The sequence below is a fragment of the Ceratotherium simum genome, chromosome 38, assembly GCF_057802395.1.
Source record: "Ceratotherium simum simum isolate JZ-2026a chromosome 38, ASM5780239v1, whole genome shotgun sequence".
NCBI classification, from domain to species: domain Eukaryota; kingdom Metazoa; phylum Chordata; class Mammalia; order Perissodactyla; family Rhinocerotidae; genus Ceratotherium; species Ceratotherium simum.
The window spans coordinates 25,559,244-25,579,874 of NC_141937.1; the positions used below are offsets into that span (position 1 = coordinate 25,559,244).

Here is a 20,631-nt window from a genome sequence, read left to right on the forward strand (position 1 = left end):
CTTATGTTTAAAAATGGTTGGGGGCTGTTATAGACTGGATGTTAGTGTACCCCCGCCCAGATTCATATGTTAAATCCTAGTGCCCAATATGATGTTATTTGGATGTGGGGCTTTGAGAGGTGATTAGGTCATGAGGGCAGAACCCTGATGAATAGGATGAGTGACCTTTAAAAGAGACCCCAGAGAGCTCCCTTGCCCCTTCTGCCATGTGAGGACACAGTGAGAAGATGGCCATCTGTGAACTGGGAAGTGGCCCTCGCCAGGCACTAACTCTGCCAGCACCATTGATCTCAGATTTCCAAGCCTCCAGAACTATGAGGAATTTCCCAGTCTCTGGTATCCTGTTACAGCAGCTCCAGCAGACTAAGATGGGGGCATCAAGGGGTATAGGAATATATTATTTAAAATAGTATTTGGGTGATATTTCGGTCGTCATCAGATACCCTTGTTGTCACATAAAATATTTATTCCATTCTATTTACTTGATACAAGCATTCCACACTGTGAAGTAAAATTTCCATATTCAGTGGATACATGGGTGAATGCAGGGCAAATATTTTTGAGCTGTGGACCACTTCAATAAGGAAAAGGATGCTCTGGATGCCATTGCAGAATTTACAAGCCTTGTGCAAAGATTGAGAAGAATGTAATCAATGATAAAGAATTATTAAAGAAAAACCAAAGAAAAATTAAATATCTTAACAAACATTATAAACATCAGTTCTATAAATGTCTTCACAAACTAAACTTTGAATAATCTAAAGGTTAAGCTTTAGGTGTACTGTAAAATTTTTCTTACTTTCACTTCTAAGTAGATATTAATTACAGTTTATTATATCATACTTTTTGCTTTAAGTTAAATTAGGCATTAAAAGAACCCTAATAAATCTTTAGGACACTGAAGTAGCATTTATGATCGTGAAATAGCGATTATTCAGAGATTTCCTGCTTCGTTGTCACCTAACAAACTGACTGATTGATTTTGGATTTTCACTTTGAACCGTTGGTTCGGCACTGTGTAGACAAGTCATAAATTAGGCAGGTTTAGAAACTAATGAAAACTTTCAAGTCACTAAGGAACCATTGCATTAGTTATGACTTGAGCATCAAGTAGAATCTTGAAGATCTGAAACCTTGAAAGGTTGACAAGCATACTGAACTTAATTTAGTATATACCTGACTCTAAAAGTTTAATTTGTTGCCGAGACAATGTTGCAAAAAAAAAAAAAAAAAAAAAAGCTCTTGAGGGGAGGGAGGTGGGACTGGGTTTAGTAGGAGATCTTAGGGTCAGGGGCCACCTCCAGACGTGCATCTGCCAACTTCTGTTGCTCTGTCGATTTGGAGGAGTGGAGGTGATCTTGGCCTCCAGCATCTCTGGTGGACCACGGGGGTACCGGGGCAGTGGTGGAGCAGGTGACAAGTGGCATTCTCCTGTCTGTGCTGCTGATCACCTAGCTTGCACCTTCACCCTCAGCCTGATCTAACTGCTCCACTGTGCCTTCAGCCACCCCTCCTGGCTACCAGCTGAGAAAATACATTTTCTCTCCGGTTGCATTCCTCGAACATGCCATAGCATTTGGGAAACATCCAACTGAATCCCTAGAAAAATGCGTGTGAGAAATATGGGCCCGTATTTAGTTTCACCAGAGGGGGCGAGACATTGACTTGCCTTCCGGGGAGCGATGCTGCTGCACTGCATTTTGTAAAAATGAAGATCCGATTGCAAATGTCTGTAGTCTTCTGACACCTGTGTTTGGGAAGAGGGTTGTGTATGATGTGCCTAATCCGGTTTTCTTGGAGCAGAAGAAAACATTAAAAAGTGGCCTTCACATAGGCCCTGTTAGGTAGCACGTTTCTGTAACTGAAAAAGAAGCAAAAGAATACTTTCGAAGTTGGGGAGAGAAACATTTGTGTGGAGCTCTTTCTGAGCCCATCAGTTTAACGGCTGGCCATTGTTGAGGTGGACAGGAGATCAGAAGGCGTCTCCATGAGAAGGTGGCACAACTTTAGGCACATTTGATTGGAGGTTTTAGCCATCCACCCTGTCAGATGCCAGGTTGGTTGCCTTTTTTTGCCTAGCTTCAGACGCAAGGACAGAGCTCATCAAGAGATCAAGAATATATTCTATAAGGCAATCTGGAAACAGATAGAAGAAAAAAAATGGTGACCTTCTCCAAAGTTTACTAGATTCTGCACACAAGGATGGGCGTCCTTTGACGGATGATGAAGGAGCGGGGAAGCTTGTTGGTCTGTTCTTGGCAGGGCAGCAAACATCCTCAACTGCTAGTGTGTTGACGGGCTGCTTTTTGGCCAGAGATAAAACACTTCAAGGAATATGTTATTTAGAGCAGAAAACAGTCTGTGGAAAGGAATCTGTCTCCTTGAACTCATGACCAGATCAAAGATCGGAAGTTACTTGATCACTGTATAAAGGAGACCGTGAGACCTTGACTTTCTATAATGGCTGTGATGGGAATGGCCTCAGCTCTGCGGACTGTGATAGGTGCTCCTTCCTCCGGGACATCAGGTGTGTGTTTCTCCCACTATCAGTCAGAGACTTCAAGACCCCTGAGTAGAATGTCTAGGCTTTCGTCTTGACAGGACAAGCCAGCACTAGGAGAGAAGTTTGCCTATGTGCCATCTGGAGCTGGTTGCATCCTCCACTGCATCCTTGTATTGGGGAGAATTTTGCCTATGTTCAGATGAAGAAAAGTTGGTCTACTCTACTTTGTGTGGATGAATTTGATCTCACTGATGGATATTTTCCCTCTGTGAAGGATACAGCCATGATTCACATCCTTGGAAACCCAGTTATTGATACAAAGGTCAAAATGAAAAAGGCTGCAAGGAACTGTATGTGGAACACCACTGGCAGTGGCAAAAGCGTTTGAAGAGAATGGAGTTTACAGCTCTCTAATTTTTTTTTGAGTGTGTAATTTAAAAAGACAGCAGCTCAACTTATGATTTTTTTTTTTTTTTTGGTGAGGAAGATTAGCCCTGAGCTAACATCTGTTGCCAGTCCTCCTCTTTTTGCTGAGGAAGATTGGCCCTGGGCTAACATCCATGCCCATCATCCTCTACTTTATATGAGATGCCACCACAGCATGGCTTGATGAGCAGTGCATAGCTCCGTGCCCAGGATCCGAACCTGCGAACCCTGGGCCGCCAGAGTGGAGAGCGTGAACTTAACCGCTACGCCACTGGGCCGGTCCCTCAACTTATGACTTTTATCTTTTTTTTTTTTGTGAGGAGATCGGCCCTGTGCTAACATCTGCCAATCCTCCTCTTTTTTTGCTGAGGAAGACGGCCCTGGGCTAACATCTGTGCCCATCTTCCTCCACTTTATATGGGACGCTGCCACAGCATGGCTTGCCAAGCAGTGCGTCGGTGCGCACCCGGGATCCGAACCAGCGAACCCCGGGCCGCCGCAGCGGAGCGCGCGCACTTAACCGCTTGCGCCACCGGGCCGGCCCCTGATTTTTATCTTTTATTAACAGAACAGCTTATCAAATCTAATGACGTTTCCAACATTTTCTAATGGTTTTGTGATGGATACTTACTACGTATGCTTTAAGGAAGTCAAGCTCATGAGCAAAAAAATTGTTTAAGGGGGTCTAGGTAATTGGCATATTCTACATAATACAACTTCCAGGTGCTAATCTTAAGAGCATACATAGCTCTTGGCAAGGAGGTTCAAATCTTGGACTAGTTCTGCAAGGTATAGAAAGCCCTTGAGACACTTGGCAACCACAGGTTGTTCATTTATCTGGGTAATTTTTGTGGTGAGTGAGTGAGAATGGGAAGGTAGGGAATAAACTCACTTTTAAAGCTTTTGGATAAAAGAGAACAGTATTGTTTTGGTATGACGGTACTCAGCAATAATGGAGCTATGTTATAGAAGCTATGTCCTTTGCCATTTTAACTGGAAACACTGTAGGAAATGGAGAGAGATCTGTGACCATAATTTAGTAATTATATTTCCTAAAAAGTAACATAATTATTATAACTAAAGACTGCTCATGTAACTTGATCTAATTACTAAATATTATGTATTTATCCATCTGATAAATATGTGTCTGGTTCCACAAGGTCATATCCATGTGAAAATCCAAAATAAAGTTCTTAAGGGATTAAAAAAAGTACTTGATGTTTGTCACTGACTTGACTGATGTTTTGGCATTGTGAACTTTCTTAATGCCAGCTGTCTTAACGTCAGTTTCCCTAGAAGCAGAGCCTGAGACAGGCGTTCTTGAGCACGTAATTTGTTGAGGATAGCTTTCAGGAGAAACCTGAAGTGAGGGAGGCAAGCAGGAGAGGCAGAGGAAGGAGCTGGAGAGAGACCTGACTTCAGGAGAAGGCTGGCCTCAGCCTGATTCCTTAGGGAGGGGGATCTCTAGAAGGTGAATTCCACTGTAGAGTTGGTCCTGCCAGAGAACAAGAGGCTGAAAACTGGTTGGAGAGGAGGGAGCAGCCTTGTAGGCATCTCTGGGGAGACAGCTCCTGTCAACATGGATAGTTCTCCAGAGCAGGGTGTGGGTGTGAGCCCATACCTACAGTAACTGAGGAATAGGTGAGCAGTTGTGCAGAGGGAGTCTGGACATCTGGTCTACCAGAGTACACGCTTGTGAACTGGGAACCTATATATATTATTGAATTATTTCCTTTTATCAGCTATTGTGTATCAATCACAGAGATTTGGACAACGAGAGGGGGCTGATGGAGAGAGTCCATAGGAGAGCAGCAAAGTGATTCAGGGTTTTTTTAATGGGTCCCATGGGGTGAAATTAGAAAAGATTTGTCTCAGAGAAGAGGCAGAAAAGAACTTAATCACTGTCCTCTAGTATATGAAGGATCATTAAACAGTACATCTTTAGGACGTACTGAAGAGTGTTTTGTTTTATTTTGTTTTAATCTCTACTGAGGACAGAATAAAAGGAAATGAATTGAAATTGCAGCTGGAGGGGATTTAGATTAGATGCAATATAAATGTTCTTTACAATAAGCTCTCGTAGAAATGGGAACATTTTAGATCTCTTTCACTAAAAGTCTTTAAGAGAGAATAAGCATGAATCTACTAAAGATGGCCATCCTTCTAAGAATCATGTCATAGACTTCAAATATGAGACTAGGGAAAATAAGATGTAAGAGAGTGTTTCCTCCTGAGACAGAGAGACAGACAGACAGACAGACACACACACACACACACTTTAAAATGTCATTATTTTAAAACTTCTGGAATTAAACTAAAACTATAAATTTACTTTAAAATATGTAAATTCTCAAATGAAATCAATTGTCTTTCCTTCATGAAATTATATTTGTCAAAGCCTCTTCAGGAGCAGAGTAGAGACATAATTATGTAAATAGTAACCAGGTTGTTTTTTTCCTTGTAAAATGCACTTTAAAAAATTTTAGGGTCGGCCCCGTGGCTTAGCGGTTAAGTGCGCGTGCTCCTCTGCTGGTGGCCTGGGTTCGGATCCTGGGCGCGCACCGATGCACCGCTTCTCCGGCCATGCTGAGGCCGCGTCCCACATACAGCAACTAGAAGGATGTGCAGCTATGACATACAACTATCTACTGGGGCTTTGGGGAAAAAAAAAAAAGGAGAAGGATTGGCAATAGATGTTAGCTCAGAGCCGGTCTTCCTCAGCAAAAAGAGGAGGATTAGCATGGATGTTAGCTCAGGGCTGATCTTCCTCACAAAAAAAACAAAAAAATTTAGAGATACTGTTTTGTAATAGGATCTCTAAAACACATAGGAATTAGGATAATTAAAAAAGTAAGGGGTAAATTTGGATAGGGCACAGATTTGAATCTATATCAGAAGCAGCACATGTACTCTTGGGCCCTAAAATAAATGATTGAAATGGACAGGTAGAAAAAAATATATTAATTCTGTTTATGATTGATCAGTGAGGAATTTGTCTTGTTTTGTTTTGTTTTCATTAAAGATGAACCTTATTTAGTGGCTCCTAGGAGTTGCAGCCAAGGTTGGGCATAAAAGTAGAGCGTAGACCTAAGAAAACAAATGAGAACCCCATTTTTCAGCTGGCAGCTCTCCTGATGATGCAGGGAGAGTGTAGCATTTCAGAAACCAGTATATCTGGAAGGAAAAAGCATTCTAATACGTAACTTAAAAGTACTGTAAAGATTAGAATACTCATGTCCCTAGTGTACTAGAATGACCAAAATGGTATTAGTGCCCCTAATAACAAAAGTTCCAGTACCTGGAGGTGATGTGAACTTTGAGCTCTCGTTTATCTGAAACCACAAGGGTGACGGTAATAATATTATCATCAAAATTCTATCGCATAGGTACAGTGTGTTTAGAGCTTTGCTGCGTTATCATACTGAATTCTGGTAACAGTCCTGTGAGGTGGATTTATTGTCACTCCCCTTTTCCAGGTGGGGGAACTGAAGCACAGGGGGGTTATGCAGTTTGCCCAAGGGATCCTAGCTGGTCTTAGGTTCTGCAGCCAAGTTCTTACCGGTTAATCATCATTTGCCTCCCCTCAGTCCATCTCCCATCACATTTATGCACAGAAAAGAATTTCATAGTAGAAATAATGCTTAGGGAAGTTGCTTTTTCCTAGAGGGATGTTGTCAGCCTGGTATCTTTGCCACATCCACATAGCTCTGGTGGTTGAGGGCAGACCTGACGCTATGCCCTGGGCCGTCAGGTCAGATCATTTGTTTTTTAGTGGCTTGGTTCATGGAAGAGGATTTGATGAACGTCTTAAATTCACATCTAAAAACTGCTTTATGATAGAATTTTAATGCAATCTAATTGATTATGTAGCAGAGTTAAGTTTCTGTGTTTTATGAAAACACACCTGGAACTTCTCACGTTTCCCATTTGGAAAGATCCTTCATCTAATTCTGCTAGGTTAAATTTGCTAATGTTCTGAAATATTTCACTTATCTTTCTGCGTTTTTCAAAAAGTAGAAACCTGGTTTCTAAACCCCTCCTTTAAATGTCTCTGAACATATTCTAGATATTTTGTTATTTTCCTCTGATCCACAAGCATCCCCAATAAATCCCATAACGTTTGTTAGGTGATAACGTTGAACTGGTAACTTGAAGCAGTGCAGAGCAAGAAAAGCAAGTGATTTTTAAAAATCAGTTTCAGGCTTCCGCCTGTTTTACTAAAATGTCTGTGGTCTACCACATGGTGTCTTCTACAAAGGGAATGTACGGAGAGGGAATTCAGAGGCCAAACTACAAACAATTTCTGTTTTCAAAGTAATAATTGAACGGAGCAAGATGAGTTTTGATGTTGGAGGATGTCAAAGTGAGAAAATCAAGTTTCCTTTTGGAACACAGAATACAGAGTCCATTGCGTCTGTCGGTTTGATTTAGATGAAAACCCATAGGGCAAGGGGTGTGTCTTCCTTTCGGTTTTGCCACCTCGTCTTTGGCTGGCACTTAGTCACCAACACCAGCGTGAGGAGGTGCCCAAAGCGTTCTCTTCCGCTGCTCGGTAGACAGCAGTGGCCGTTATCTCCATTTCAGCCTTCCGTTTCTAATTGTTGCAGCTCAAGGAGTATGAGGCCCAGCACCGGCAGTCAGCCGCCCTGGACCCCGCGGACTGGCCAGATGGCTCTTACCCCGCATTCGATGCCTCATCAAACTGCAACGTAAGTTTGCCCTCTCTGAGCATCTTCACTGCCTCTACCAAAAAGGGAGACCCTATACAATTCAGCCTTGTGATTTCTTTTCGAAACTCCCAGCTCCCATGTGGATCCGAAAAGAAGTGTTTTCTTACATGTTACTCAGTTTTCTTTACCTCATAGACCCATTTACAGCCAGAATAGTGCTATTCATGCTGATTGTTTTTTTTTAATCTGGTAAAGTTAACTTAAAATTTACCGTTATAAGCATTCACATTAGAAGTACATTCCCGTTGCTGTGCAACTATCACTACAACCCACTTTCAGAACTTTTTCATCATCCAAAATAAATTCCATAACCATTAAATAATAACTCCTCATTCTCAAAGGAGATATAACTTCCGTCAGCCCCTGGCAACCATCATTCTACTTTCTGTCTCTGAATTTGCCTGGTCTAGGTACCTCACATAAGTGGAATCATATGATATTTGTCTGTCTGTATCTGGTTTATTTCACTTAGCACAATGTTGCCAAGCTTCATCCATGTTGCACTATACACTAGAACATCCTTCCTTTTTATGGCTGAATAATATTCCACTATATGTATATACCACATTTTGTTTATCCATTTGTTGGTTGATAGACACTTGGGTGTTTCTACCTTTTGGCTATTGTGAACAATGCTGCTATGAACTTTGGTATACAAATATCTGTTTGAGTCCCTGATGTCATTGCTTTTGGGTATATACCTATGGGTGGAAATTTTAGATCATATAGTAATTCTATTTTTAACTTTTTGAGGAGCCACCATACTGTTTTCCACAGTGGCTGCACAATTTTACATTCTGACAGCAATGTATGAAGGTTCCAATTTCTCTACTTCTTCACCAACACTTGTTATTTTTCCTTCTTTTTTTTCTTTTTTTGGTGAGGAAGATTAGCCCTGAGCTAACATCTCTTGCCAGTCCTCCTCTTTGTGCTGAGAAAGATTGGCCCTGGGCTAACATCCATGCCCACCTTCCTCTACTTTATGTGTGGGACGCCTGCCACAGTATGGCTTGATAAGTGGTGTATAGGTCCGCGCCCAGGATCCAAACCCGCAAACCCCGGGCCGTCGAAGCGATGTATGCAAACTTAACCACTATGCCACCAGCCCCTATTTTTCCTTTTTTTTGTGTGTGTGTGTGTGAGGGAGATCAGCCCCAAGCTAACATCCTATGCAGGTCCTCCTGTTTTTTGCCAAGGAAGATTGGTCCTGAGCTAACTTCTGTGCCCATCTTCCTCTACTTTATATGGGACACCGTCACAGCATGGTGTGACAAGCAGCGCGTTGGTGCACGCCCAGGATCCGAACCCGAGCCCCCCAGGCTGCCAAAGTGGAGCGTGCACACTTAACTGCTTGCGCCACCGGGCCAGCCCCACTATTTTTCCTTCTTTTGATAATGGTCATCCTAATGAGTGTCAAATGGTATCTCATTGTGGTTTTGGTTTGCATTTCCCTAATGACTAAGACGGTGAGCAGCTTTTCATGTGCTTATTGACCATTTGTATTTCTTTGGAGAAATGTCTTCTCAAGTTCTTTGCCCATTCTTGAATTGGGTTGTTTTATGTTTGGTTGTTGAGTTGTAGGACGTCTTTATATATTCTGGATATTAATCACTTATCAGATATATGATTTGTAAATGTTTTCCCCCATTCTATGGGTTGCCTTTTCATTCTCTTGATGGTGTCCTTTTGGTGCACAAAAATTTTTAATTTTTGAGTCCAATTTATATTTTCTTTTGTTGCCTATGTTTTTGATATCATATCCATGAAATCATTGCCAAATCCAATGTCATGAAGATTTTCTCCTATGTTTTCAAGAGTTTTATAGTTTTTGCTCTTAAGTTTAAGTCTTTGACCCATTTTAAGTTAATGTTTGCATGTGATATGATGTAAGGGTCCAGTTTCATTCTTTTGCAGGTAGATATTCAGTTTTCCGAGAACCGTTTGTTGAAAAGACTGTCCTTTCTTTATTGAATGGTCTTGGCAACCTTTTTATTTTATTTTATTTATTTTTTATTTTTATTTATTTATTTATTTATTTTTGTGAGGAAGATCAGCCCTGAGCTAACATCCATGCTAATCCTCCTCTTTTTGCTGAGGAAGACCGGCTCTGAGCTAACATCTATTTGGCAACCTTTTTGAAAACTAATTGACCATATACGTGAGGGTTTATTTCTGGGCTCTCTTTTATTTCGCTGGTTTATATATGTCTGTACTTTTGCTAGTGTCTTACTGTTTTGAGTAACATAGGTTTGTAGTAAGTTTTGAAATTAGAAAGTGGAGCCTTCCAACTTGATTCTTTTTCAGATCGTTTTGGCTATTTCCTATTTGAGATTTCATATGAATTTTAGGATGGGTTTTTCTATTTCTGCAAAAAATGCCATGGGATCTTGATAGGGATTGCATTGGATCTGTAGATCAATTTGGGTCGTATTGTCATCTTATTAATATGAAGTCTTCCAATCCATGAACACAGGGTATCTTTCCTTTTATTTATGTCTTTAATTTCTTTCAGCAATGTTTTGTAGTTTTCAGTGTGCAAGCCTTGCCTCTTTGGTTAAGTTTATTCCTAAATATTTTATTCTTTTTGATGCTATTGTAAATAAAATTGTTTTCTTAATTTTCTTTTCAAAGTTGTTCATTGCTACCATATAAAAATGGCACTGAGTTTTATGTGTGGATTTTGTATCCTGCAGCTTGGCTAAGTTTGTTGATTATCTCTAACAGTTTTTTGTGTGTCTGTGTGGAATATTTAGGGTTTTCTACATATCTGTCATCTGTGTCGTCTGTGAACAGAGATAATTTTACTTCTTCTTTTCCAATTTGGATGCCTTTTATTATTCATGCTATTTTAATGTGACCAAAATGTGCTTATTAAAGTAGGAGTTCCACGGGGATTGTAGGAATTAAAATTCCAGAGTTTGAAACAGTCATTTTATGATGCCGTCATGAAACTGCATGGAGCGAGAATGGAGGGAGTTATCCTTTTTCTTTTTTTGTGAGGAAGATGAGCCCTGAGCTAACGCCTGTTGCCAACCCTCCTCTTTTTGCTGAGGAAGATTGGCCCTGGGCTCACATCCGTGCCCATCTTCCTCCACTTTATATGGAACACTGCCACAGCATGGCTTGATAAGTGGTGTACAGGTCCACGCCCAGGATCCAAACCTGTGAACGCCGGGCCACTGAAGTGGAGAGTGAGAACTTAACCGCTACGCCACTGGGCTGGCCCTGGGAGTTATCCTTTTTCATCTATTCTGTAGTTGTTTTGTTTGGTCATCTCTTCCTTAAAATCTGGGAGCAGCTCTACCTCCGTGTCTTCAGCCTCTTATCTCCTCCTCTCCGTGCTCCATGCAACCAGTGATCTTTCTAAAACACTCTCCTTTTCTTGCAATCAACATGTTTCCAAAAGGCTTGAGGGTTTTCCAGTTCTATAAGATGAATTCCAAATTTTTTGGCAGTCTCCACACCCGATGTGATCTGGCTTCAATCAATCTCTCCCCTCTCGTCTTCCACCCTCCTCCCCCAGTAGCCTCCATCTACTCCAGCCGCACTGGACTCTGCGTGCTTTACTGAACCAACTTTGTGTTTTCACACTCTCTGCTTTAACTCATGTGATTTCCTCTACCTAAAATGTCTTCCTCCAAGTTTTTCTAAGTGGGAAGCCTATGCATCCTTCCAGGTGAAGCCCAGCTACCATCTGATCTGTGAAACTTTCTTTAACCTCCTCAAGTATGGTTTATTGATTCCTATTCTGTGCTTTTATTAAACTGGCTTTATCCATCAAACCTAACAGTTATCCTAGAGTATCAGAATTAATTGTATATATTTCAACCTCCTTGGAAATTGTGAGCTCCTTGAACAACAAAAGCGTGTTGTGTTATCTTTGTGTCTCCACTGAGTACCTAACTCAGGGTCCAGCTCATATAGTGTGTTTGAGAAATATTTAATAAACAAAGTTGTATTTGAGTGTTCATCCTTCCTGGCTGCTTTAAGAGCATGTTTTATGTCTTGCAACCACAGACTCAATCTTTACCCTTTCTTTTCATCTAAGCAACAAGTGATGGTTTATCGGAAGTTAATATAACCCTCCCACATCCTTCTTTTCCCTAATTTCCTGAATCAAGCACCAGATTTCCACTGCACCTAAAAAAACCCCGAAAGATTATTAATTTGAAAGCCCTGCCTGGTTTGCTTTTGTCTGAAAGAGACTGAGTCGCTACCATTTATAATAATAAATATGTCGTACACTAGCCAGCAGTGTGTCCTGGGAGGATGAGGTAATCAAAAGAACCATGTCCCTGGTTTTCAGTGTGTCTTTTGGGTCTCTTATCCCCAAGCCCTAAAGACTAACATAATATAAATGTAAATCATGGAGAATAAATACAGTAACTCAGGACTGATGTGATTCAGACGCAGCTCGAGGGAGAATACAAAGACCTAGTTGTCCACAGAGGGTCCGTTCCTATCAGGCTCACTGTATCCTGTCCTGATTAATAGCATCTGAGTCACGGGAAAGGTTATGAGTTTGTCCATTCAGAGAAACAGGACGGTAGTAAAACCTCACACACTTAGGTGGCAAGGGAAGGTACTTGTCTCATACAGGAAAAAGTTAATATAAATTGAGGACTATAGGCATTTTGAACGAGTGCTAAGAAAGCATTAGTAAGTATTGGTTTGTTCAACCCTCTCAGAGGGTAAATCAGAACCATCACCTTGATATAAATTGTCAGAATGAAATTGGTACTTCTTAAAAGTTGGACATTCATTCTCTCGAGCGTCTTTGTTCGTTTAGGAGACATCTACAGGGCACTTGGTACGGACCAGGCATAGTGCTAGATGTTCGAGTTACAAAGGTGAAGGAGAAAGAGAGAGCCTCTGTCGTGATGGTTTACCCTGCATTGCAGAGCTTAGAATCTCCCCCACTCTTGCTAACACAGCCTTGAGATGTCATGTACAGACTTAGGGTATTAGCTTCTTAGCAAACTGTTTCTTCATGGATGGCTCAAAAATAAATTCAGCCTGTACAATTTGGATGAAGGGCCAAGAATACCATATGCTCCCTCCACTTCCAGTGCAATCTTCCAGAAGCTCTAAAGTGACTTCTCTTTTTGCTGAGAGATGTGAGTAAAGACAGGCTATTCAGCAATGGAGAGAATTTCTGAAGCAGGATTATTTACGCTGTGTTTTTTGCTAGCTGACTTGGTGCAAGCAACCCACGCCCACTTCCAGTCATGCTGCTCATTAGAGCTGACCACCGTTGGCACTGAAGTTTGCTTGACCTTGATTGTAATCCTAATGTACGTGACACTCGCTCCTCTTACCCTGACTTTAGTCAATCCTGGGTTTTTATGGAGACTCAGCAAGAAACTCCATCCAGAATATTCCTTCTCAATTATGCTGCGTTTGCCTGATAGCAGAGTAATTAATTTCAGATCGTTCCCTCTGTGTCCTACTGCAGCCGCCATGGATTAGGCGCTTTGATTATCTTTTGTGCAAGGGCCAGGGCTTTTCAATTTTCCATTGATTCTTTTCTATACTGAGATGTAAATAGCCCACTGGCCGTCGTCGGGAATGCCCAGGCCGTGAAAGTTTCAGGGATCATAAGGCCTTTGTCACTAGACCTCAATGCCTATATTGATGCCCGTGGTGCGTTAGGATTTCATTTACATTGATTTCATAGGCATCCCCACCCCCATAACTGGCAATAGATAATTGCGTGTTGCTCCACAATAAATCCATATTCGCATTCCTGGTTTCCAAGAGTGTAAAGTACTAAAGATGGTTACTAGGAGAAGTGAAAAATGGCTTTCTCTTTGCCAGAGGGGCATCTGTTCCTCTGCTGTTTTTCATTAATAACAAACTTCTGTTGTGAGTGTTAGGGTTTTCAAAAAGAATTTCTGGTTGAGTACTTAACTGGATTCCTTGTTAAATATCTGAACCTTGATTCAAGTATTTTTTATTTTATTTTGGTAAATGTTGTTTTCATTTGCCTCCTGCGGCGGGAAGGTGCTAAGAGTTCTCATTTTAAGCTTTCGACTTTGTGCCTTGAGGGTCACTTTACCTTCTGGTTAAGAAAATGTTTAAAGAAATGATGCTCTCCATCTTACTGGGGTTTATAGTTTTTTGCTCATGGCATAACTTTTAGTAAATCATAGCTTTTATGTTTTTTGCAAAATTGGTAGGTAAGAGTTCATGATCTGTTACTTGGTGCTTAAGTATTCATGAAAATGCTTGCAGTGAAACATCTTTCCAAAAAATGTCAAATTGTAAATTATTTGATTATGATGCTATTTAAATTATTTTTAAAAGTACATAATGTATCAAGAAAAATGAAAGCAACAGCAAAGGCGATAAAGCACTGGAAGCTCCGAGTCCATTGCAAACTTCTATTTTGGTCCCATTCTGTTGTTTCACTTCGTCCGAAATGTGTTCCAGAAAAAGTTGGAATTGTGTTTCTGTATCTGGAGTTCTTTAGTAGGCTGAAGCAACTATGTTGAAATGTTTCATGATTGAGTTACTTTGTAAAGCAAGTCATCATTTCATAATGGATCACTTTTACACTGGGGGAAATTTATTTAGAGTTGAGAAATATTTGCACCCAAAATGCTATAATGTTATCACTGCAGTGTTACAGTAATACCTGGGACAGCCATCTGTGCATCTCTTCCCAGCTGTTCATTCCAGCTCTAAGTATATCTTTGCCACTAGCCTGGTTTGAGGTACGGGGGAGCCATGTGGTTGAACCGTGTCCGAAATTTTGGGTAACAGGGACACAGCGCCAGGTGGTCACTGCTTCCACTTTCTACAAAATACTATTCTAAGTGTTTCCTTGATTGAGGACTTTCAAGGTCTCAACTAAAATATCCACATATTATGAGATGTTTTGGGTGGCATAATGCAAGACTCAAATCTTTTTGGAGCTTTCTAAAATTATAAACCATAAACTTGTCCCTCGCCAGCAGACGGGTTTTACTGAGGCTTTTCAGACTCATTTCACCTGCCTAAATTACAGCCATTGTCTTCAAGCGAGAGGATTCAGTTCTGATGTTTTGGAAGAGGTTGTTGCAACAGTCGTAGTGTAAACTAGAACTTTCTAAAAGCTAATGTGCCAAAAGCCAGGAGAGTATTCCACAAAGTTGCCTCTTAAGTGGTTCTTATGGTGAGTGGCCTAATTTCTCTTATGGTCAAAGAAAAGGCCAACTAATGATTTAATCACTTAATACAGAGTGTGGTGGGAGAACAGAGTTTGTGCCCACGGGGTGCCCCTTTGGGAACAGGGTGGTGTGTCCTTCTGCTGGTCCGAGGGCTGTCTGTATATCCACGCTGCTCTTTTTAGAGTCTGGTATTATGGGTTGAGCCAGATTTTTAAAAAATTGGCTACTCTTAATGTGTTTATTTTGAATATGTTTCTTTTATGAGGGTGAACTTCTAGACAATGTCTGTAAGTTAAAATTTATCAGATGTTTTATTTTTATATTTCAAAAGCGTTAAAAGAAAATATTAATCACTATCATTGGCTTCCTCATTTGGGGAAATCAGACCCCAAAAGAAGACTTTTTTCTTTTATGATAAAGCATGACTAATTTACAAAATTTTCTCCCACCTATAGATATTCCCAGCCATTAGAAAATATGATTTTCATATTTTTTCTGACTTTGGGTGAATATTTATTGGATGCATAAATTATATGAAGATTCACATATACCATAGTATTAGACTTGGCATTTTAGGTACAGTAAAGGTATCTTCAGGAAAATGGTTGACCTTTCTTCTGTCTTTCCACTCTATATTATTGTGCTTATAAGGAAATTTAAGGAAGGTAGATTCCAAGCATAAAAATAACTTAGATTTCTGAATGAACTGTTTGCTTTTAATGGTGTTTATATTTTTTCTTTTGTATCTCTTTTCCTATAGAATTTTTTTTCATAACTTTTAATATGTGGGTTTCAGCTTAAAAAGATTCTAATTGGCAAGGTAAGTTTTGATTTGTGGCTAGAAAAACGTTCTGCTTGTTGAACGTTTAATGGTTATATTATTAGCTAGGCTTAAACACAGGATGGTTGAACGTGTGCTTTGGCTCTTTATTTCTTGAACAGAAGAAGAGCTTTACTCATTGGACTTGTAATATGACCGGGAGAAATGAGAAGAAATATGGCCTAGCAGTAATTTGCCAGCAGGCATTTTTACCCTGTATCCTTGGGACAGATACCAGCAATTCTTTTTACCATCCTGTGTTACATTATGCCAGAATAATTAACACTGTTCTAAATCTTTCTAAATGTAACTGTTAAAAATAACTTTTATTGGTTCTGGTCTTTTAATGCATACTTGAAATCTTCAGATGATTGTTCAGCCTTTTATGGATACTTTCTATAAATTTCTTTTTCATTTGGCCAAGTAGGGCTATACAGGAAAAAATATTACTCTTAATTTTAATAAAAGTTATTTTGAAACTAAGGTGATAATAAAATAGGGACATATTAAAATCCTCTTTAGAAGACTAAAAGGAATGATTCTTTAGACTTGCAGCTGATGGTGAGACTAAGAGACAAAATCAGTCCATTGGAATAACACAGCAAAGTCTTTCCAGAAAGATGAATTTTGTTCTCACTGGATATAAGCTGAGTGAGAACCATTGTTTTGATGACTTCTTGTCATTTACTCTGCACCACCCTCCTATCCCCAGCCTTCTCCCCGGGACAAGGGCCAAAGTCTGAGGTGTGTGTTTGCTGTGAGTCCCTTAAGATCATCATCTTTAAACAAAGGTGGATAAGAAGAGGGCTCTGGCCTTGGGAGAGCCAGGCATTTGCCCAGCGTGGGCAGGCAGGGGGCTGGTTAATCTCACAGACTTGAGTCAGACATTGGCTTCAGGTCCCAGCTCTGCCACCTGTTAGCTCTGCATCTGTGGGCAAGTTGTTTCATCTCTTTGTGCCTCGGTTTCCTCATCTGGAAAATGGAGACAAGCATAACGGGTGTTGCAAGGATTAAATGGCACTGAGTAAACACCCAGCGAACACCAGCTTCTCTTCCTTTATGGGAAGATCTTCTACCTTTCCGTTCACTGGTGTCCTTAAAATACTTGAGTTCCTGTAAAAGTGCTATCTGTCCATGCCATTAACACGGTAGCCGTGCTTACGTGTGACGGCAGATAGCTAGAACAGTCTGAACAAGATTAATGTAAATAGTGCGTGTTTACTTGATTATGCTTTTGCCTAACACATACTCAGTTCATTTTCTGTCTCAGAAGGTATTTTTGTGTAGTAGGTTTAAGGGTTAGTTGGTATGAGTTCAGTAATCGTGTTTGGCCTCAGGATTACTGTTGGGAAGAATAAGCAGTTAATTGTACTGAAATGATCTAGGGCCATGCAGTGCTGATGAGGTGGTTGCTTTGAGTGTGTGGTGTGGGCTTCCATACCTGTTGTGCTGGGGGGCACTCTCGTAGCAGGCCCAGATATAACTGGAAGTTCAGCTCCTTGCACCTGGCAGGCTAACCAGGTACCTCTCTGTCTTCACTGGTTTGTAAAGTTACAGGGAGTTGAGGGTGCTGCCTGCAGACCCTCCTTAACATGTAGGGCCACAGGAACACAAATCAATAATGACAGACTATCCAGGTACTACACAATCTGAGGCTCCCTATTTGTAACATTTTAAAATTTAAGATAGCTATTGGATACCTTCCAGTCTGTTGTTTCTTTTAGTAGGTTGAACCATGTGAAACTGGAGGTATTAGCTTTTGACTTAAAAAAGGCAATTTCATTCCTCCAAGCTAATAGATGAATACCAGACAGGATATATACCACATTTCTCCTGCTGGCTGATTATATCTAAGTACTATATTCTGGGTTAAGGATTGGCATTTAGATTTGCAATGCCAACTTGTTATTTTGCTTTTGGGAGCAACCTCAGTGAGGTTGAGGTAAGAGAGAATTTCTGTCCCTTCTTTAATGCTATTGATTTGTCACCTGTTAATTCCTCCTTAAGTCATTTCCCCTATGCCAAATCTTATGTAATGAATGGGCTGGAGAGATACCCAGGCCCTATCATGGTTGATGAGTAGGATCTGACTAAGGGCCACCTCCAGCCTAAGCCAACTTATTGAAGTCATAGGCTGCCCATCACTTGTTTAGAGTCCATTTGGTTTTAAGTCACCACAGTTACCCATTATACTAAAACTCTTAGAACTATAGTCAGTCATCAGGCAATGACACTCATTTGGAAAGCAATATTGCTAATAGCACTGCATAACTAGTTCCTAAAAGGACACTTCTTGCCCTGCACTTTTGACCCAGAGTGTAGGTGCAAGAATGCCATTTTGAAAATTCTTTTACTCATTCATTGTGGAACCTTATTGAGTACCCTCTACAGGCCAGTCCCTAAACACAGGTTTATATTTGAGAAGAAGAGACAAACAAGTGGATAGCATGGTTGGGGACTTAATTGGAATATTTCTACCTAGTGTGTTAAGTACACACAGAAAGTCCATTAAGCCCTATTGAGGAGAGTGTGGCAAGCCTTCCCAGAGAAGGTGGCTGAAACCAAGTAGGAGTTCACTAGGAGAAGGAAGAGAAATGTCTTTCAGGTAGAGGGGCCAGCCAGGTCAAAGGCATAGGTGAAGAGCTGGGTGAATCTTAAAACTTGGGTCATATGAGAAAATGGATTTAAATAATACAGCTTTTCTCTGTATCAATATTTTGACTTCTAAGGTGTAGATTCTATTCTTTGCTCATTCTTATTTACAAATCGGTTCTGTACTAGGTTGTTTTGGTCATTTATTTCCCAATGACTGCAGTTTTTAAATTCGTATCATTCATTTTTTTCATCTTGTCCTTGAGGTCTCGTTTAATTAAATTCGTGTTCTTATTAAATTATTTTATAGAGTGAAACAATTCTTAAGAATCTCTTCCTGCTCCTTGAGTTCTATTTTCTTCTGATAGAGAGATGGGATCAAAAGATAGGATCTTCGTGTTTTTCCATGTTTTCTTTCTCTCTCTTTTTTTCCCTTGCTGTGGTTTGTTTGAATAGTTGTCTTGCATTTCTTTTCATCTTGATCATGCTTGGGTAGCTCAGATCAGATTTTCTATTTGTGTTTATACTATGAGGATTACTTTTTGACCAGTTTGCCATGCCAACAATAGGTTGTTTTCCTTTCTTCCAAGCTAGAGTTGAGGGCTTTATTTTGTGGTCCATTCATGTTTATTGTTGCTATGGCCTGATGTAATGGCCAGGGAAGGGGGAAACCTGACTGAAGTGGAATGTGATCTTCGTTGGGGTACCTGTGCTCTGCCTTCTCTCCTAAGATTTTGTTAAATATGCTGCATCACGGTTCATGCAGCTTGGTTACTGGTGGCAGAATGGGTGGGGCAATGAGTGGGGCATAGCTAGTCTGCCTTTAATTCATCTCTTCAATTCCTGGTGAATCTCTAGAGGCTTTATTTCAATCAGGATCAGCCTTACTATTGAACTTCCGTCATTTCATTCATTACTGTCCTGAAGCAATTTCTACTGCTCCTAGATCAGAAAAAGATAAAGATGGCCACACAGTTTGCTTCCTTCCAGATTTGAAGTTATGTGAAATAATTCTCAAAATTCCCATCTGTCTACCTTTTAGAGAATTGAGGGCTTTTTCCATGGGTCTTCAGAAACCTGTTAATTACCTTGATGATGGGGTTGTAAAGTTTAATATATTAGTGTATTAATCTAATAATAATTGTTTGGCTTCTCTTGGTGGAATGTTTTTGCTAGTTTTCAATAATTTTGTTTTGGGGAGGCTGTTGCTCATTTTGTCTGTTGTTGCGGGAAGGATATTCTGTGGTTAAGCTTCAGCAGTCATGACCTGATAGTTTTGCCAATTAGATGACCACAGACAACCTTTCTAGCTCTAAAGGATCCTTTTCTAAGGATTCAGACTAGATTTCTTCTATTTGGAAGTAAGTTTGCTTATTGAAGCAATTTGATTGAAATAAATTTGTTTATTATTTATTGTCCAAACATAAGGAGAATTGTGTTAAGGTTATTGATTGCAACTCTAGGAGGTGACTTTGGTCCACCTGCCTCCAGCTTCAGCAGATGGCTGTGTTGACATGGCAGCCTAAGTTTTGGTTGGAGGAAAGAACTTGGTGTCCACACCTTTCCTCTGTTGTCATGTAGGCTCCATCAGTTCTCTCTATCTCTCCATCGTCATTCGCCTAGACAAGGTTGTTCAGCAGCCCTGTCCAAGAAATCATCATGCCTGATTCATGAATCAGTCAGTCTTAGATGCCATAAAAGTAATGTGATTTTGCAAACACCACCCAATCCCTTAGGAGACTTACCGCTTCTGGGATGAAAACTTCCATCAACTCCAAAAACTAGAGCCTCAAACGCATTTGTAATTGCCCTACTTGGCAGTCCTGTTCTGAGTCATCCTTTTTCCATGGCACAGGCTATGTGAGAGTCGAAGGCACTTGGGAACGAGTGGGTTTGGTGTTTTGCTTTAGTTTTCAGTGTGCCCGACACCATGGATTTGCTGTGGGTTATGCTACCCCTCTCTTAACGGAGAGACTGGTAGAGTTGTTGACTACCTTCCCATAACTTATCACCTTAACTCACCAATTTTATATGAACATGAACAGCAGGGTTCTCTGACCTGTGGGCAGGGTGATGTATCTCAAGCAGAGAAAGCTGTCCAAGATTTACAGAGGGAAGGGGAAGTCAGTTCTCTTTCCTCTACTTGCCTCTCTCCTCCTCCCACACCTTTCAGGAGAAGGAAAGGCATTTTCTCTACTCCATGGCAACTTGCAGAATTGAGAGGAGTGGGCTTACCCAGGATCCAAGTCTCCTTAGACCTGGTCATAGAACTCCTCTGGTCTTATATTTTCTCCCTCCTTCTCATGGGGATAGTAGCAACATTATTTGGGGGTGACTAAAAGCAATTCAAAGTTTATGAGTTTAAGAAAAAGGATAGTTTATTAGGGAATGTAGCATCCATTTGCTGCT

General features: G+C 40.5%; 1 protein-coding gene and 1 pseudogene across 1 annotated transcript in view; both read left to right on the forward strand.

The window, feature by feature from the left end:
- The window catches only part of SASH1 (SAM and SH3 domain containing 1), a 180,441-nt gene that overhangs the window by 112,837 nt on the left and 46,973 nt on the right, over positions 1-20,631 (forward strand). Inside the window, exon 8 of the mRNA XM_087425207.1 lies at positions 7,537-7,638. Coding sequence (XP_087281333.1) covers positions 7,537-7,638 — 102 coding nt within the window. The remainder of the gene's footprint in view (positions 1-7,536; positions 7,639-20,631) is intronic.
- LOC147912269 (lanosterol 14-alpha demethylase pseudogene) lies at positions 369-7,530 on the forward strand (annotated as a pseudogene).